Here is a 21,346-nt window from a genome sequence, read left to right on the forward strand (position 1 = left end):
ATTTTTTAAAACACTTGTAACTGCCATTTCCTGCAATCTAGATTCCCAGCGCCTCTCGTACATTCTTTGGGGAGAACCCTAAGTAGGCTACCTTGGTCCGTTTTGGGTGAATGACTGCAGCTTGAACAACAGTCAACAGGCTAGCTACCATTAATTAGCTCACAGACTGGTAGCAGGCAATCTAGTTAACATCTGAGGGGACACTATAGTGGACTGGAAATACGATGACATTGCTGAAGCAGGCAAGTAACGTAAACTCACTCACTTTTGTACATCGCCTTGGTCCGTACAATTGACCTTATTTTAGCGCCCCAAAAACGTAATACTTCCAGATCAACTTTAATGTCAATACCATTGCAAAGCACAATTTCTCCCCTTTCCAACAGAATCAATTACATGACCTAAACACTGCCCGTTTTTGCATAATTCAAGAAGGCAATGAGCACCGTCGGGTCTTTTTAAAAATGGCGGGTGGGGAAGCGAAACTAATGCGTGATAGTGAGAAGGAGAGATGTTGTGTGGGAAAATTGCTTTTTTCCACTCGATCTGTCCAACTTATCACCTTATCGCCTCTAAAATGTAAGTAAAACACTATAAAGAGTTTATATAATGTGTGATGACATACCGATTTTAAGGTTTGTGTCGAATTTGAATCAGGTTTTTAGGACGGTGCTAAAGTGATCTTCAGAAGTAAACAGTTTTTTTGAGAGTCATGATCGCTTGCAGTGACGATTAAAAATATGACTCGGTATCCCCCCTTACCCCGTCACTGTCCATTTCTTGTTTTTAAACGATGAGAGAAGTGCTACACCTGGTGAAGAGAGATTGTAAGACAGAAATAGTAGTTTTATGCGTGCTGTATGTTACGGCATGACACGTCACGATGTAACGAAGGGTCTGTTTTTTCAACTATTCTCCAATACTATAGAGCCATTACCATGTCGATCAACGCTTGAATAGGAACGTAGTTCATACCCCAGATTTTGAAGTCAACATAGTCGCTACAGTCCCATTAGTTTTCTTTGCAGCCTCGTTTGAATGTCGCGGTTGTGCATATTTGTACGGAATGGGGTGAGTTTACGTTAATTAGTAGAAAACAACTTTGCCATTATTTATCATATTGTCAAATTTACTTTAGAGAAATGGCAATTGCCATAGCTAGAAAAGTTAGTCAACTATTGCTAGCTCGCAATGCTAACGTTAGCTAGCTAAAATCCGGTCCTGTCCCTCAATCTTAACTAGCTAGCTAAAGTTATATTTCATCTAAAGTCAATCTTGCGACATCACAGCGATGGCAAAAGGTTGACCTACTAATGATTTGCGCCATCAGCACACGGCAGCTCAGAGAATGCCATTAAGTAACTAGTAGAACGTTCATTCGGGCATCAGTCCTCAAGAGAACGTTCAAAACAATTTTGTGACAAAGCAAGCAACCCATAGCATGTCCTTTACTTATAATAGAAAAATTACTATATTAATGTAGCAGTGTGATGTTGTTCCCCTAGATTATGCACCAAGGACCAGTTCGAATAGGCCAGGTCAAGAGGGGATGTTAATAATTTGATAATAATAATAATAATTCAGTGTGTTTTTAAAAATTTAATTAAAGCTGCATAGCTAATGTTATTTTTTGGAGTACAAACACTTTTTCATATCTATATGGTAAATACACTTGATTGTAAAAGTTTTGTATAATTTGGTTTGGTCCATCGTGGGTTATCTGTATTTCCGTACCCCCTTATTGTTCTCTCTTGCCTGACCTTCAGCTAGCGAGGTATGTTGTCCTTGGCTCCACAGTTTTTCAATATAAAACCGTGGTAATGTTACACAATGTGCTGTTATGCAACCATACGTTTTGTTACAATGTGGACAATATAAAGATTTATGTTAACAAGTTTCACCGAGCTCGCTAACTAGGGTACCTATTGTAACTTGTGTGCACTTGGGACAGCGTTTGAGTGAGTTTCCATGTGCTCGCGCAGGTGCCTGAGAGCCAAGGGCTAACGTATTGTGTGTTGTCTCTTTGTGTGTTCGCTCTTTTGCCCGACCTTCAGCTAGCGAGGTGCCTGAGAGCTGTGACTGCGTCAAGGGCTAACATATTGTGTGTTGTCTCTTTATGTGCAGGGCAAATAAAAATCCAACAAGCAGACCTCCAGTTGTGGCAGTGTCCTAATTAAATCACACAACGCAGAACGAACCACGCTACATTAACACTTCATGAATGGTTGCTGCTGCTGCCGATTTCAAGATCCATGCGATGCTTGATGGAGCTGCTGGGAAATCCACGTGTACCTAGCCTGATTTGCAATGAGGGTTACATGAGGTTCGACTGGACTTCTCTGACAGTTGATTATGATTTTGTTTTGTTTTGAAATCGCAGCCAAATCAGACAAAGTGATTGTTTGGAAAACACTGCAAAGGTAGCCATACTGCACAGTCTCTCTTGCTTTTGGGCGGGACCAGCACCAAAACTAGGAGGGAATATTCAAATAAACAAACATTAATTGGTCTATTATAAATCAGATCGCAGGTGACGTTATGCGGTGGCACAAAATTACATCCCACCAGAAAAGGCCGAAATTCCCAGTGATTTTTAAAAAACAGCTCTTACACAAAAAGGGCATTATCATAATTTTCACAATTTCTGATTGTTATTTCTACCTCAGTGTGGAAATAAATAAAAAAAACAGGACGAATGCGTTTTACCTGCACTGCCCTTTAAGAGTTTATCGGCTACGTAATAGGTAACGAGAGATACAGAATGGACAAAAAAGCACTGTTCAAAATGTTTTTTATTGAAGTTGTGGCATTGCAGTTAGTTGTTTATATCCCTTTAATTGATAAACAATCAACACATGTCAAGAGGTAGAAATTAACATCAGTCTGAGAGGATATGTGGACACACACAGACACACACTTTCTTTCTGCATTACCCGCCTCCTGGCCACACAACAAAAGAACCTAAATCTAAACCCATTCACGCCAACACTGTGAAGAGTTAAAATCCTAAATGCTAAAATAATTTACCTAGTGATTTTACTGAGCAACAGCCTTCCAAATGCACTCCGAATGATAAATACATATAATTGTCTGTAGTGTGTAGGGGGTTGCACCAATTGGGGGCTGTTTCATTTTATGACCACCTACTGATGACATTTGCAGCCTTAACCTTTGACCTTTAGGCTGATAACTAAGTGTTTTAAGTCCTACCCTGTATTACCTATCTCTCGACATTGAACAAACAAGGGTTATCCGATCAGAACCAAAATACACATGGAGTATAATACAGAGGAGGATGACAAATAAGAGGAAGAGCTATGAGGGGGGGGGTTATGTGCCGGGGCTGGCGCCTGCGGGGTAGGGTACTGGGGACAGAAGGATGAGGGATGGAGACAGGGCGGTAACTCTCTACTTCTGGTGTGCATGCCCAAAACAAGCACACGTTTTGAGGGGTGGTTAATACATATTTGGGAAACAGAGCGGGAGAGAAACAGACCAGAAACACAGGTTAAAGTGTGTTGACATTGATTACTGCTCAAGTCAGATATATACAAAGAAAGAAGATGAGAGGAGGGGAACAGCTGAATATAAACTTTGTGATAAAGACAAAAAGACAACCAGTGAAATAAGATACTTTCAGGAAGAGTTCCACAAAGAAAGAGAGAAGGGGGAACTAGAACCACAGCGCTCCATGGACTTAGATCTTCCACCACCTCATTTGACCCAGGAGATGTTGAGGCAGCGGGCGATGAAGGCGTATGTGTCGGAGGTCTTCCGCCACCTCATTTGACCCAGGAGATGTTGAGGCAGCGGGCGATGAATGCATATGTGTCGGCCACCTCCTGGATGACCTTGCTGGTGGGCTTGCCGGCACCGTGGCCCGACTTGGTGTCCACGTGGATGAACAGCGGGTTACTCTGGCCCGCCCAGCGGCCCACCACGTGCTGCAGTGTGGCGATATACTTGAGGGAGTGCAGGGGAACAACACGGTCATCGTGGTCACCTGTGAGGAGGAGGACCGAGGGGTACTGGACACCCTCGCCCTCGGGAACGTGGATGTTGTGCAGCGGGGAGTATCTGGCGGGAGCGGAGAGAGGAGGGGGACATCAGAAGACAGAAAAGAGGATTGGGGCATTGGTCAAAGTCAATGCACATCTACGTGTGGGTGAGTCACCATCATTAAAAAATAGGGATGTGAACAGAACAACAAATCTGAACAAAAATTCGATTGGTTTGGCCAAAGGTACATTTCAATGATGCATCATGTATGATGAGAAGGTTATGTCAGAAAAGCAGGGGTTCCTGATCAATGAGGAACAATCATACCCATAAAATTACAGTGTGCTTGATTCTATTTTTGAGCTAAAATACACCCAGATAAACTTTGTCAAATACAAAGTAACTGAGACCTGCACAAACATTTTCACACTAACACACGACAACCCCTATTGTGAGACTATACACTGAGTATACAAAACATTAAGAACACCCGCTCTTTCCCTGACAAGACTGGTGAAAACAGGTCAAACCAGTTTAAAGCTATTAAAACTTGTTAAATCCACTTCAATCAGTGTAGATGAAGAGGAGGAGACAGGTTAAAGAAGGATTGTTAAGCCGTTAGACAATTGAGACATGGATTGTGTGTGTGCGCCATTCAGAGGGTGAATGGGCAAGACAACAGATTTAAGTGCCTTGGAACGGGGTATGGCAGCCGGTTTGTGTCAATAACTGCAGCGTGATAAGATCATTGTTTCAGAGTCCCTTTTTGACATGCCGGAAGGTCATTCTGACCTCTCTAAAGAGCTGTTACATTTATCTAAGCGCCAGACGAGAACGCATCTACATATCGTCCCTCTTAGTGATTATGTGCGTCACGGCATTATTCCACGGGGACTCAGGTGGCAAAAAGAACCATCATTGGGACAGCGCACAGATGATTTCTGTGAGCGCTGGTGTGCCGTCCTGAACAAATGCCCTATTGATTTAATGACATTCATTGTTGACCAGTTGAAAAATGATCTTATTGAAATGGATAACACGATTAAAGACAAACGCACAGCTCTACAAATAGCTGTTAATGATGATGGCATATTCAATGAACTGATGAAAACTAACCAAGCGCTCCAGGACAAGTTGTCTACAGAAATAAAGGAACTTCAAATCAAGAAATTCAACCAAGACAAAAAAGACAAGGCCGAGGATAAAGTCTACTTCTGGAGAAACCCTGACAAGGGAGGTCCTGCTCCTCCTCTCCATGGCAGACGCAGGAGGGATGACGCTTACTTCGATCCCCATCTGATCAACGCTCTACAACCAGCGCCTCATCGGCTTCCAGTGGTCGTTTTTTATTCAACGAGAGACTGGAAGGGCGGAGGTGGCCGCAGGCACGCGCATCGACGAGATGCCGCACCCGACGGGATAAGAAGAAACGACTACCAGAGGCAGAGGAGACCGTTCACACGGTCCCAGAACCCACGGGACTGAGTGTCTTTAATTTATCAAGCAAGATATTGAGCCCTGCCCATGTCTCTTTGCTTAATAAAGGGTTATATTTTGTGCCTACAACCCAGTGCAACGATTTTGATGTTAAGGTAGACATGTTTAAGTTTTTTAGAAACATCCGTTTAAGGGAATACTTTAGCTCCCCTAATCCTGACATTTCTATTGAACCAGTAGGTTGCTCACCTGCACATACTCCGACTCCTTTTAGAAGCAAGAGTTATTTTATACCTCCAGCCAATCGCAATCACTCTATCGAGACATATTGCAGACTTGTTGAAAAAGATGTTGCTCATCTCCTTAAGAACAAACAGGAGTCCAAATCTTTCCATAATTTACCTAAGGATGAAAAACAAGCTTTGCTTGATTTACATTCCGATACCTCAGTCCTTATTCGTCCTGCTGATAAGGGTGGGTCGGTTGTACTCATGGATAGGACAGCTTATGTAAGTAAATTAGTGTCATAGACAGCTGCTTGACAACACCTTTTACAAGAAACTCAGAAGTGACCCTACTTCCCAATTTCAGAATACTATCTTTACTGTCCTAGAAGGGTATTTAAGTTCTGGTCAGATAACCAAAAAAGAACATGACTTTTTGGCTATTCAACACCCTAAAATTGCCACTTTCTATACTTTGCCGAAATTATACAAGAATGTTACAAAACCTCCAGGGCGCCCTATTGTAGCGGGCATTGATGCAGTAACAGCCCCTATTGTAGCGGGCATTGATGCAGTAACAGCCCCTATTGTAGCGGGCATTGATGCAGTAACAGCTCCTATTGTAGCGAGCATTGATGCAGTAACAGCCCCTATTGTAGCGGGCATTGATGCAGTAACAGCCCCTATTGTAGTGGGCATTGATGCAGTAACAGCCCCTATTGTAGTGGGCATTGATGCAGTAACAGCCCCTATTGTAGCGGGCATTGATGCAGTAACAGCCCCTATTGTAGTGGGCATTGATGCAGTAACAGCCCCTATTGTAGCGGGCATTGATGCAGTAACGGCCCCCCTATCTACTTTTGTTGACTTTTTTATTAGACCACTCGCAGAACAGCTCACCTCCTTTGTAAAGGACACCAGCAGTATGATCTCTATCATTGAATCTCTTGATCCTCTCCCTGAGAATACCTTGTTAGTTACTTTTGATGTTGAGTCGTTATACACAAATATTCCACACGAGGGCGGTATTGAAGCTATGGAACATTTTCTTCTGCAACGTGACCCTAATGAACTAACTACCTTCCAGTGCATGCATTATAACATTGGCTGAAATAGTACTCACACAGCTATTTCATATTTCTTTATTCAGACGAAGGGTACTGCTCCTAACTATGCTAATTTGTATGTGGGTTACATGGAGAAACAGTCTATTTTCAATCCTCTCAAAAATGTTTTCTTGCCTAACATCATTATTTGGAAATGGTATATTGATGATATTTTTGCTCTATGGAGGGGTGATGCAAAACAGCTCCAGGCATTCCATGCTTTTCTTAACTCCTGTTCTGAACATTTGAGATTTACTATGCAATCTGATACACGTCAAATCAGTTTTCTTGATCTTCTGATCTTGTGTGAAAATAATGTTCTATACACTGATCTTTACAGGAAACCTACTGATCGTAACAGTTTGTTGAGGGCTGACAGTTTTCACCCGCTTCCCTTGAAAAATAGTTTGCCCTTCAGCCAATTCTGTTGAATCAAAAGAATTTGCAAAAAACAATCAGATTTCGACAGAAATATGGCTGAGACGCAAAGAAAGTTCAAGGAGAGGGGGTACAAAAATGATCAGATTAATATTGCCATTGAGAAAATTCAAAACAAAACATGACCTTTTTCAAGGGCAGTCTCGCAAAAAGACGCATTCTTGCATTCTAACTACCCGCTATTCAAAGCGCTCTGAACAAATGAAGGGAATCGTTCACAAACATTGGCACATTCTAAAATCCGATGATAGTCTCGGTAATGTGTTTTCGGACCTTCCCTTGGTCGTATTTTCGCAGGGCAGAAATCTCAGAGACCAATTGGTACACTCTGATTGACCACCCCAAGATATTCCTGAACAACGTCTATTTGCACCCCTACTGGATGGAAATTACAAGTGTAATGGCTGTGCTCAATGCAATGGCACTTACAAATGTAGATCCTTCAAACACCCACAAACAGGGACATCGATCCCAATCAAAGGTGTTATTACGTGCTCCACTAAGGCAGTTATTTATCTTATAACTTGTCCTTGTGGTAAAAATGATGTGGGTAAAACAAAACGCGAATTAAAAGTACGTATCTCAGAGCAACTCAATATTATGAAGGTGTTCCTAATGTATCTGACCAATTTATGAACGGTATAATTGCATGACATGATAGCATTTTGCAAACCTACTTCCCCTGTCGCCCCAAGATGAATGGTTTTGAACAAGGAGGAGCACTCACTTGATGAGCCAGTCAAACTGCTCCTTGACATCGCAGCAGCCGAAGTCGGTGGTCCAGGCGTGGCCAATAGTGAACTTGTGGAACTTGAGCATGTCCATGACGCCCACCTGGGCCACGGCACAGCCAAACAGCTCCGGCCTCTGGTTCACACATGCCGCTGGGGGACAGAAAGGGATTGACAGACACACACACACACACAGGTGAGAAGTTTGACATGCACCAAAAAGGTTAGCAGGCAGCAAGAGACACACACACACAGGTGAGGAGGATCTCAACAGGTTAGGATAGTGCCAGGGTTAGTTTTCAGACTGGGCGTGAGCTCACTGTCTAAAAGCATCAACAACAAACAATAGTGATGTTATCATTGCGGGCCCTACCTACAAGCAGGCCCCCGTTGGACCCTCCGTTGATGGTGAGTTTGGAGGGGGATGAGTAGCCCTCCTTGATGAGGTACTCTGCTGCACACTGGAAGTCTGTGAAGCAGTTCTGCTTGTTGGCCAGCATGCCCGCTAAAGAAAGAAAGACACACACACACACACAGAAACAGAACGGGTGAGTGTGTGTGTGTGTGTAAAGTTCAGGAATCAGAATTTCAGACCTGCCAACCCTGTCCAACTTTTTAGAGTATCAGACGCGCGCGGCAAATTAGAGATTTAGCACACGCCGAATTTGGGTTTTCTTTCCCCCCGCTGTTTGTGAGTCTGATCGCAATTCTAGAATTGTACCAAATCAAGTCTATAAAAGGTTGGAATACTTTCTTGACAGGATTTACACATATGGTAAATGTCCCATTTACACATATGGTAAAAGTCACTAACAAGATCTAGTTAGAAACAACACACAAAGGGCCTTTATTCTTGGAGTTTTTATATTTTATTAAACACACAAGTTATTTGTTTAGGCACAAAATGTACAAACGTCTAATCCACGATAACTTTTTAAAAACTCTGATACGATGAGAACAAATGTTTGAAGCAGAGCATCAGTATCATATAAACATGTTCTCCATAGTAAAAAAACAAAAAGCTATGACAGGAAACAGTGGGTGAGAACAAATCTTATGGACACCGTCACATGTTCAGGAAGTCATTTCCTAGACAGATTTGCCTGGTAGTTAGCAGATTGAGCCTTACGCAGCAGGGCATCAGGGTAGACTTCTCTGTGGCAAACAGTTCCTCTGGCAATCATTGAAACCTTGGTAACGAGGGCACTCAGCATGTCTGTACTGAGGGAGGCTCTGTACTGGGTTTTGTTCTTGGAAACAAGACTGAATATTCATTCGCAGTCTGCATTGCTGTGGAATATGACCAATATCCCCAGCATCACAGCCGGAAGGTGGAAGTAGACCAGGCTGCCTCCCCTTTTCATTGTGCCAATTTCTCTCCAGGCCTGATCCGTGCGCATGTTGACTAGACTCTGCTCAAATGGTGTTGCCTAATAGAGTCTAAACTCATCTTCCACCAGATCAACAGAGGCTCCCTCAGGAACATTGCAGGGAAAGCGTGGCAAAAATAAATCGGCCGATTAATCGGTATCAGCTTTTTTTGGTCCTCCAATAATCGGTATCGGCGTTGAAAAAAATCATAAATCGGTCGACCTCTAGTTTGGATTTCTGAACTTTAAAATGTTATTAATCGTTAGTTGTAAATAGAGACCTGAGGGGTGCCATAGCCGAGGGGCTACACCAGAAGTTAATGGTTAAGCTTGGAATGTACTTGGAATGTAGGGAAAGCGGTCACATGTGCCAGGCATTGATAAGGGGAGAGAACCATGGATTAGTGATGAAAGGGGTCGAGGTCAGGTCACGTTAAGGGAGAAAGAAAAGTTTATGGCCCGTTTCACTTAGTTTCCTGCCTAGCAATAAAGATGCAATGTTTGTTCAGATGTGTAGGAGGAGACTCAGCATAGGAGAAAGGGTTAAATATTAGTGCTTGTGTGAATATGTCTTTGTCTAATGCAGCTGTATTGATCCTCTGGGAAGAATAAACTTGGTTTGAGCTTTCATATTGTTCGTTGAGTTTTTAACTCTAACAGTTGGCGCCGCGAGCAGGGTTCCTCACGATTTGCAGTCAAACCAGAGAGTCCAGATCAGTGGAACAGGAGCCGGCACAACAAACAAGGTAGGCATAGTTCCTACACCTGTTTCCTCTCATTTTGACATCTTGGGGCGATGAAAATCGTAGGCTGAACAATTATAGGATACGGACCTAGAAAGCCTGAGTTTATTCAGGAGGGACAATAAGTAACGACCGGTCGTAGCTTTGTGGTATATGGTAAGTTCCGGAAGGTAAACCCAAACAGGTTGGTACCTGTAGAGGGTAAGTCCTAGGGGGTTAATCCCGAGTAGGTTGGTTCCAGCTAGTACCATAAAGTATAGAGTAAGTCCCGAGCAGGATAGTTCCTGTAGAGGGTAAATCTCAAAGAGAGAGAGGGGAAGTCCGAACAGGGTGGTCCTGTGGAGGGTAAAACCCTACTGTAGTAATGTATTGGCCAGACCCGTAAGGAGGGTGGAAGCCCAGTCGCAGTGGCCGTGAGGCCGCAGCGTGTGTGTGGGTGTGTATGAAAGTTTGAACAAGATACGTCTGTATTAACGGTAGCAAGAAGAGAAAGGTTGGTTTATGATCTCTGGGGAGGGGGAACCGTGACAGATTATTTTCATTTCGGTAATGTGTATTATCAACAGCAGTGATATTTGAGGCGCAACACTGGAATGAGACAGGACATCCGTATTCTCCAGTAATACATTTTCAGACACTATAGTATTGGTTCTAATACAAGGTATTAAGTGCCGGGACCTATTAATAGGCACAAATACCATAACGATTCTCTGGGGAAGTGGGTAGCGATACCTTGGAAAATAGTTAATAGAAGGTGTGTATTAGAGACAGGAGTAAAGACATCTAAACACCCTGGACACCGTCGGGAGAGGTTTCGGAATAATAACTATTGAAATGTTGACAGACTGCCCCGTTTCTCCCTGTAAAGTGGAGCTAGGGGATTTTAATAAAGCCATGGAGGCACTAAAAGAAGTGCATGAACAATCTACCAAATCGGCTCGAATATGGGGAATTAGTAAATGTACTCAGCTACAGAAAGACTAGGTACGGGAGTGCATTGATAGATTTTGCACTTCAGCTTTGATGGCAGGTTTGAAACCTGTGATCAAAACGGCATGATGCTTTGAGAGTGGAATATAGCTCCACTCACTTCGCAGACGTGCGAGGAGTTAATACGGCCACAGTGAAAGGCACTAACAGTGGTTTCAATGGCCAAGGTAAGACAAAGCAACGTAGTGGAAAAACACCAAAGCGTAGGGAGACGGAGTCCTACTTTAGGTGTAGGGCCGTTGGTCATTGGAAAAGGGAGTGTAAAGTAGGAATGGAGCCTGCTGCATTCGGAGGAAATGTTGCCATGCAAGCATTTGATTTATTTTTTACAAAAGAGCAGCAACAAATCCTCCCAACTTTTTAATAGATGCCAGGGAACAAATATTGCAGATTTTTTATAATGAGATATTGGCTAAATTTGCCACAAAAGTATTTTGGGTTGAAGAATCTAGGTGAAATGCCAGGGGGATGGATTCTACAGAGGTAACAAATTTAAATGATGTGGCCAAACACTCCTTGCAAACTCAGAACACCTCGGGAGGTTTTTTATCTAGAAATAGATTTCTAGAATGGACGAAAGGGTGGAGGGGTCACGAGGAATTAGCATAGGGGTTACCAAACCTAAAATTAACTTTACATTTTTTTTGGTTCATGAACATGGTGGTGCGTGCGGTGGTTATGGAGAATCATGGGGAAAAGAGACCAGTGAATCATTGGACTCGGTGGCGAGATAAAGTCGCCGTGTCTAAGGGTAGTACAGGCTAAATAAAAGATACATAAACGATGGGGTGGATTAAAACAAACGTTTAATGATTGGAGTAAGGACAGGGGATTTACCATTATCATGTTTGGTTTATAATTAAAGCTTTTGGATTGCTGATTAAGATGTAGAATAGTGAATGCTAACGAAATGTACACTTTCTTTTCCAGAAGAGGGGGTTTCATTATCTCGCTTTGGAATGTCCCTGAGACTGTGGTATTGGGGAGAGCAGCTAGTGATATTTGGCAGTTTTAAGTATAAAGGTATCTGGATTAGGCCATAAACGGAGTTCCCAGATAAGTACGGCATGTGTTTTTGACCTACGGTTTACCACACACACACCAGCACGCACACACAATTTACCGGTTATGAATATGCGTTAGTGGTGTTGATACTGTGGGATGTATTTTTTAGGGTCTTTTCAATTCAGTTTTACATTTGGTATGCAGGATGGAAAAGTTTGAAATGTTTTAAAATTGTTTCTGAAGGACAGGGAAAGAAAAGGGAGAGAAAATATTTGCCCTGTATCCTGACTTTCTGGTGAGACCTGATCAAGCTCACTAGAGATGATCGGAACAGATGGGATTTAATCAGTTCCCTGGGGTCCTGGTCTTTGGGTAAATATACAAATGTACTTTGTTCAGTCTGCATATAGAAGGAAAAATATATGTTAATGAACGTTGACAGTTACTCCAAATGGATTGTGATATGTGTATTGCTGATACAATTTTGGGTTTTTGTTTCGATACAAATTTCACCAGATTGGGTCTGCTGGATTGTTGGGATCCCCGAAGAGTTAGTGTTAACTCCCTGATCTGATAACTCTTCCGATAGGTCGCCAGTAAAATAAGAGCGTATGAACTAACCGTATGTTGTTCTGCATTTTGACATTTGTCATAGAGATAATGTTATTAAGAAATTTGGGAATGCAATAATTTGTCATAGTCGATGCTTGTCTGGATTTCCTGAAACAGAAATTAACTGAACTAAACTGTTGTTCTAATCTGTCTTCTCTTGAGGTTATCATGGAAGGTGACGTCAGATGGTATCTTAATGCAAGTAGGAATAATTTGGCCACAAACAGTGTGTGTGAACTGCAAATCCCTCCCTAACCGGCTGAAGAAAGAGCGACAAAGGCGTTCAATGCGACAGTGACTTAACACTCCTATCTGAATCCAAGCCATTAACTTCTTCTGGCTGCAAGCCCGAGGCCGCCCACAATATGACAACAGCCACTTCAAGTGCAGGGCGCGAAATTCAAAATATATTTTTTAGAAATATTTAACTTTCACACATTAACTTCTTGAGCCTATGGGGGCGCCATTTCGACTTTGTTAAAATGAGTTCCCAAATTAAACTGCCTCGTACTCAATTCTTGCTCGTACAATATGCATATTATTATTACTATTGGATAGAAAACACTCTCTAGTTTCTAAAACCGTTTGAATTATTTCTCTGAGTGAAACAGAACTCATTCTGCAGCACATTTCCTGTCAGGGAGTGAGATTTCAGAAATCGAGGTCCCTGTTCTGGGGTCAGTTTATAAGTCCCAATGTAAGCTATGGGGCTACATGCACTGCATACGTCTTCCTCTAGATGTCAGTAAGCGGGGAGAATTTGAATGGAGTGGATTGCGCAATCTGGGCCCTATATATAGACCGTGGAACGGAAGTACCGTCCTTTTCAACGGTGCGCTTGACGCATGAAGACATCACAATGGCGTCCTGCAAACGCTTTCGTTTTAGTAGTTCTATATCTCCAGTCATGTTTTTATTCGTTATAGGTGTTAAAGACATCATAAGGTAGTTAATTTAAACCGACTTAGCAGTTTATAGCAGTTTATTGCGATTTTCTGGGATTTCTTTGCCATGCGCTTTCACGAGTTGGACACCACTCCAGTTGGCGGCTAACATTAGCGGCTATTTCGACCGGACAAGAGGACATCTTTCAACCCAAAGACGATTGTTCTGGAGAAAGGACACCTTGCCCAAGATTCTGATGGAAGCTCAGCTAATAGTAAGCAGTCTTTATGCTGTTAATTCGTACTTATGTTGACAAATGTCAGATAATAATTCCGCCATGAATTATGGTGTGGTCTCGCTTTAGCGCACGCTGTATGCTTGAAGTAACGTTAATTTTAAAAATGTAAGCCAGCGATTGCATTAAGAACTAATTTGTCTTTCAATTGCTGTCCAACCTGTATTTTTTAGTCAAGTTTTGGAATAGTTACTGATTAGAATAGGTGCCTCTTCAAAGATTTCTCCTGCCATTTTCTGGGCAGCTTTGCTACTTTTCTCATTGTATAACCACGATTTGTGCCGCTAAATATGCACATTTTCGAACAAACTCTATATGCATTGTGTAATATGATGTTACAGGACTGTCATCTGAAGAATTCTGAGAAGGTTAGTGAAAAAATTAATATATTTTGGTGGTGAATACGTTATCGCTATGTTTGGCTGGAATCAATGCTGTTGTGTGGTTTGCTATTGTGCTAAGCTAATATAACGCTATATTGTGTTTTCGCTGTAAAACACTTAGAAAATCTGAAATATTGGCTGGATTCACAAGATCTGTGTCTTTCAATTGCTGTACGCTGTGTATTTTTAAGAAATGTTTTATGATGAGTAATTAGGTAATACACGTTGCTCTCTGTAGTTATTCTAGTCGAGTTGTGATGGTGGCTGCAATGGTAAACTATGATTTATACCTGAAATATGCACATTTTTCTAACAAAACATATGCTATACAATAAATATGTTATCAGACTGTCATCTGATGAATTTGTTTCTTGGTTAGTGGCTATTTATATCTTTATTTGGTCGAATTTGTGATAGCTACTGATGGAGTAAAAAACTGGTGGAGTAAAAAAAATGGTGTCTTTTGCTAACGTGGTTAGCTAATAGATTTACATATTGTGTCTTCCCTGTAAAACATTTTAAAAATCAGAAATGATGGCTGGATTCACAAGATGTGTATCTTTCATCTGGTGTCTTGGACTTGTGATTTAATGATATTTAGATGCTAGTATTTACTTTACTATGCTAGGCTATGCTAGTAGCTTTTCTACTGATGGGGGTGCTCCCGGATCCGGGTTTGGGAGGTGTTAGAGGTTAACAAGTCCAATACAGCAAATGAAAGGTACACATCTTGTGAATCCAGCCAACATGTCCGATTTTTTAAATGTTTTACAGCGAAAACAGCACGTATATTTATGTTAGCTCACCACCAAATACAAAAAACAGCACAGGACAGGTAGCATGCACAAAACCAACCTAACTAACCAAGAACCAACCAAACTAACCAACAAACAACTTCATCAGATGACAGTCTTATAACATGTTATTCAATAAATCTATGTTTTGTTCGAAAAATGTGCATATTTCAGGTATAAATCATAGTTTACATTGCAGCTACAATCAGAAATTGCACCGAAAGCAGACAGAATAATTACAGACACCAACGCCAAATACCTAAATACTCATCATAAAACATTTCTGAAAAATACATAGTGTACAGCAAATGAAAGACAGGCATCTTGTGATTCCAGCCAATATTTCCGATTTATTAAGTGTTTTACAGCGAAAACACAATATAGCGTTTTATTAGCTTACCACAATAGCCAGAAACACAAGCCATTTCCCAGCAGCAAAAGTTAGCGATCGTAACAAACCAGTAAAAGATATATAATTTTTGACTAACCTTGATATTCTTCATCAGATGACAGTCCTATAACATCAGGTTATACATACACTTATGTTTTGTTCGAAAATGTGCATATTTAGAGCTGAAATCAGTGGTTATACATTGTGTTAACGTAGCTACTTTTTCCCACAACGTCCGGATTTTTTTCAGACACTTTTTCTGACACACATATTCTGACCAAATAGCTATTCATAAACATAACTAAAAAATACATGTTGTATAGGAAATGATAGATCCACTAGTTCTTAATGAAATTGCCGTGTTAGAATTCTAAAAATAACTTAATTTCGACATACAGCTTCGGTATAGCTAGAGTACCCAAAAGCTGGGCGCCGACGACTAGTTCACATGTACGACAGATATATGAAATAGCATCATAAAATGTTTCCTACTTTTGCTGATCTTTCATCAGAATGTTGGACAAGGGGTCCTTTGTCGGGAACAATCGTTGTTTGGATTTAGAACGTCCTTTTTCCCTCTCGATTTAGCAAGCACACTAGCCAAGTGGCACGAAGCTCTCCATGTCAACAAACGGAAGAGAACGGAACACGGCAAAACTCCCGAAAAAATTTCAATAATCTGATTAAACTATATTGAAAAAACATACTTTACGATGATATGGTCACATGTATCAAATAAAATCAAAGCCGGAGATAGTAGTCGCCTATAACGACAGCTTTTCAAAAGGCAATCCCAGGTTCCTTCTCGCGCCTTCCTGAAAACAGGAAATGGGTGACACGTCATTCCAAGAGGATTCATTCCACTTCAGACCAAGATAAACACTCCATTTCTTCTCTCACAGCCTCTTGACATCCAGCGGAAGGTGTATGACGTGCATGTATACTAATACGTATCATGCCCATTTATAGGCAGGACCTAGAAGAGAGCATCGATTTCAGATTTTCCACTTCCTGGTCAGGAAGTTTGTGCCAAATGAGTTCTGTTTTACTCACAGATATAATTCAAACGGTTTTAGAAACTAGAGAGTGTTTTCTATCCAATAGTAATAATAATATGCATATTGTACGAGCAAGAATTGAGTACGAGGCCATTTGAAATGGGCACCTTTTATCTGGCTACTCAATACTGCCCCTGCAGCCCAAACAGGTTAACCTGGGTACCGGCAGCAGGAGTGCACCAGAGTCCTGAGACCGCACATGTGGAGTGAGCTTGGAGAGCTGTTATCTACATGCAAACCTCTCTCGTGCTCCTGGTGTGCGAAAATGGACCAGACAGATTGGTGTACGTGGAAAAAATGGATGTATCTATTTGGATATTGAAATCGGGACATTATCAAGGGCCATCAAATCTGACAGGTAAGAGTTACATGTGCCGTTGGGAAGATGAAATGTAACGCTATCTGAAGAAGACACGCTAGAATGATAAGTGTCGGGAGAAGGGGGGGATGTCTACACACTGCAAACAATTTAGACTGAGAATGCATTGCGATACAGATCTTTCATTACCATGCCACTCGAGACAGGAAAACAGGGACAAAAGGGGGTTGTAATGAGAAGAGTTAATACCGGCAATAAAAGGTCCCGTTTATAAATGTATATTCTAACAGTGATGATGTGTGCTAGGTTGAGAAGCTTGAATTAAGTCATAGACTCAAAGTAAGCACTGTCATTCTGAATTTGGGTTGGGTAATTTATAAAATGATTTAGTTATGATTCGGATACAGCAAGAGAGAGTTGCTCTCAAACTGTGGGGGGTGGGGGCACTGGTCGAATTCAGTTGGCCTAGGGAGGCTCTAGGGGGGTTGTGGGAGAACTCACTGGATGATAGCTTGGGTCAACCATGAAGGTGTTTTCTTTTTCTTTTGTTTTACCATGTCATCAGAATTTTTATGTTAAATCGCATCAATACATAGAGATTGCTGGATGATACGGTACAATTAGTTGCATACAAGGCTAATAGTCTGCGTTTTGCGTTAACACTCAAGGATGAAAATGAAGGAGACGGGCATGGAGACCAGCATCACATGGGCATGGAACGTAACGGATGGACGGTTCTGTTTCCAGTCTTACTCCCATCAAGGGTGGTGTGAAATTATTCAACGTGTACTTTTTCTCTTTCCTTTTTAAGTCAATATGTTTGTGGGTGTCGTGGAACATATCATTGTTCCAGAGGAGGGACTGATGTATATTGACTAATTGATTTGAGAATGTTGTAGTATGTTTATAACTGTAGAAGTGCATTAGGAGTAGTGACTAATGTGTTATGGGTTAGATGGAATGATATATGGGCAAATGTATCTGTAGCAGGAGGCGAGGTACACATGGAGCCTGTGGTTGAGACAGAAGGTTTACATAAGGCTGTTAAGTGGGAAGGAACGTGACTGGGGTGGAGACCGGTGAGGGCTCATAAATGAAGGTCGTGGGGAAAGAGTGGTATCATTCCCAGAGACTATGTACAGTTGAAGTCGGAAGTTTACATACACCTTAGCAAAATACATTTCAACTCAGTTTTTCACAATTCCTGACATTTAATCCTCGTAAATATTTCCTATTTTAGGTCAATTATGATCACCGCTTTATTTTAAGAATGTGACATTTCCGAATGATTGATTTCAGCTTTTATTTCTTTCATCACATTCCCAGTGGGTCAGAAGTTTACATACACTCAATTAGTATTTGGTAGCGTTGCCTTCAAATTGTTCCTAACGTTTCAGGTAGCCTTCCACAAGCTTCCCACACTAAGTTGAGTGAATTGTGGCCCATTCCTACTGACAGAGCTGTTGTAACTGAGTCAGGTTTGTAGGCCTCCTTGCTCGCACACACTTTTCCAGTTCTTCCTACAAATTATCTATGGGATTGAGGTCAGGGCTTTGTAATGGCCACTCCAATACCTTGACTTTGTTGTCCTTAAGCCATTTTGACACAACTTCGGAAGTATGCTTGGGGTCATTGTCCATTTGGACCCATTTGCAACCAAGCTTTAACTTCCTGACTGATGTCCTGAGATGTTGCTTCAATATATCCACATAATTTTCTTTCCTCATGATGCCATCTATTTTGTGAAGTGCACCAGATTCTCCTGCAGCAATGCACCCCCACAACATGATGCTGCCACCCCCCATACTTCATGATTGGGATGGTGTTCTTCGGCTTGCAAGCGACCCCCTTTTTCCTCCAAACATAACGATGGTCATTATGGCCAAACAGCTCTATTTGTGTTTCATCAGACCAGAGGACATTTCTCCAAAAAGTACGATCTTTGTCCCCATGTGCAGTTGCAAACCGTAGTCTGGCTTTTTTATGGCGGTTTTGGAGCAGTGGCTTCTTCCTTGCTGAGCGGCCTTTCAGGTTATGTCGATATAGGACTCGTTTTACTGTGGATATAGATACTTTTGTACCCGTTTCCTCCAGCATCTTCACAAGGTCATTTTCTGTTGTTCTGGGATTGATTTGCACTTTTCGCTCCAAAGTACGTTCATCTCTAGGAGACAGAACGCGTCTCCTTCCTGAGCGGTATGACAGCTGTGTGGTCCCATGGTGTTTATACTTGCGTACCTTTGTTTGTACAGATGAACGTGGTACCTTCAGGCGTTTGGAAATTGCTCTCAAGGAAGAACCAGACTTGTGGAGGTCTACCATTTTTTTCTGAGGTCTTGGCTGATTTCCCCATGATGTCAAGCAAAGATGCACTGAGTTTGAAGGTAGGCCTTGAAATACATCCACAGGTACACCTCCAATTGACTCAAATGATGTCATTTAGCCTATCAGAAGCTTCTAAAGCCATGATATAATTTTCAGGAATTGTTCAAGCTGTTTAAAGGCACAGTCAACTTAGTGTACGTTAACTTCTGACCCACTGGAATTGTGATACAGTGAATTATAAGTGAAATAATCTGTCTGTAAACAGTTGTTGGAAAAATTACTTGTGTCATGCACAAAGTAGATGTCCTAACAGACTTTCCAAAACTACAGTCGTGGCCAAAAGTTTTGAGAATGACACAAATATTAATTTCCACAAAGTTTGCTGCTTCAGTGTCTTTAGATATTTTGGTCAGATGTTACTATGGAATACTGAAGTATAATTACAAGCATTTCATGTGTCAAAGGTTTTTATTGACAATTACATGAAGTTGATGCAAAGAGTCAATATTTGCAGTGTTGACCCTTCTTTTTCAAGACCTCTGCAATCCGCCCTGGCATGCTGTTAATTAACTTCTGGGCCACATCCTGACTGATGACAGCCCATTCCTGCATAATCAATGCTTGGAGTTTGTCAGAATTTGTGGGTTTTTGTTTGTCCGCCCGCCTCTTGAGGATTGACCACAAGTTGTCAATGGGATTAAGGTCTGGGGAGTTTTCTGGCCATGGACCCAAAATATCGATGTTTTGTTCCCCGAGCCACTTAGTTATCACTTTTTCTTTATGGCAAGGTGCTCCATCATGCTGGCAAAGGCATTGTTTGTCACCAAACTGTTCCTGGATGGTTGGGAGAAGTTGCTCTCGGAGAATGTGTTGGTACCATTCTTTATTCATGGCTGTGTTTTTAGGCAAAATTGTGAGTGAGCCCACTCCCTTGGCTGAGAAGCAACTCCACACATGAATGGTCTCAGGATGCATTACTGTTGGCATGATACAGGACTGATGGTAGCACTCACCTTGTCTTCTCCGGACAAGCTTTTTTCCGGATGCCCCAAACAATCGGAAAGGGGATTCATCAGAGAAAATGACTTTACCCCAGTCCTCAGCAGTCCAATCCCTGTACCTTTTGCAGAATATCAGTCTGTCCCTGATGTTTTTCCTGGAGAGAAGTGGCTTCTTTGCTGCCCTTCTTGACACCAGGCCATCCTCCAAAAGTCTTTGCCTCACTTTGTGTGCAGATGCACTCACACCTGCCTGCTGCCATTCCTGAGCAAGCTCTGTACTGGTGGTGCCCCGATCCCGCAGCTGAATCAACTTTAGGAGATGGTCCTGGCGCTTGCTGGACTTTCTTGGGCGTCCTGAAGCCTTCTTCACAACAATTGAACTGCTCTCTTTGAGGTTCTTGATGATCTGATAAATGGTTGATTTAGGTGCAATCTTACTGGCACCAATATCCTTGCCTGTGAAGCCCTTTTTGTGCAAAGCAATGATGACAGCACGTGTTTACCATGGTTGACAGAGGAAGAACAATGATTCCAAGCACCACCCTTCTTTTGAAGCTTGCAGTCTGTTATTCGAACTCAATCAGCATGACAGAGTGATCTCCAGCCTTGTCCTCGTCAACACTCACACCTGTGTTAACGAGAGAATCACTGACATGATGTCAGCTGGTCCTTTTTGTGGCAGGGCTGAAATGCAGTGGAAATGTTTTTTGGGGATTCAGTTCATTTGCATGGCAAAGAGGGACATTGCAATTCATCTGATCACTCTTCATAACATTCTGGAGTATATGCAAATTGCCGTCATACAAACTGACAGCAGACTTTGTGAAAACTAATATTTGTGTCATTCTCAAAACTTTTGGCCACGACTGTATAGTTTGTCAACAAGAAATGTGTGGAGTGGTTGAAAAACGAGTTTTAATGACTCCAACCTAAGTGTATGTAAACTTCCGACTTCAACTGTATATCTTAGGATCAAATCATTTAGCATCCTTATATGAAAGCACTTACCTGAGCTTCCTTGATGACTGATGTCAACATCATACTAGCACAAAGTACAAAATGCATGATATGATAGCTTGGATTGCATCAAGCATGACCACTTTCCCTTCCTCGATACCAGGAGCTTTGAGGCACATGCACTCTACTTTGTTGGGTTCGGGGTTACTGCTGCTGCTGCTCTGTCTCTCTCAGTTCCCTCACTCTCATCGTCTGACATAGCTTTACTGACTGGCTGCAGTAA

At 41.9% G+C, this 21,346-nt stretch overlaps 1 protein-coding gene across 1 annotated transcript in view; it reads right to left on the reverse strand.

The window, feature by feature from the left end:
* Positions 1-2,774: 2,774 nt before the first annotated feature.
* LOC120019598 (prolyl endopeptidase-like) overlaps positions 2,775-21,346 on the reverse strand; it is a 59,841-nt gene continuing 41,269 nt past the window's right edge. The window contains exons 13-15 of the mRNA XM_038962925.1: positions 8,309-8,440; positions 7,932-8,088; positions 2,775-4,077 (exon numbers count right to left, since the gene is read on the reverse strand). Coding sequence (XP_038818853.1) covers positions 3,783-4,077; positions 7,932-8,088; positions 8,309-8,440 — 584 coding nt within the window. The 3' untranslated portion in view covers positions 2,775-3,782. The remainder of the gene's footprint in view (positions 4,078-7,931; positions 8,089-8,308; positions 8,441-21,346) is intronic.

The sequence above is a fragment of the Salvelinus namaycush genome, chromosome 24 (genome assembly GCF_016432855.1).
Source record: "Salvelinus namaycush isolate Seneca chromosome 24, SaNama_1.0, whole genome shotgun sequence".
NCBI classification, from domain to species: domain Eukaryota; kingdom Metazoa; phylum Chordata; class Actinopteri; order Salmoniformes; family Salmonidae; genus Salvelinus; species Salvelinus namaycush.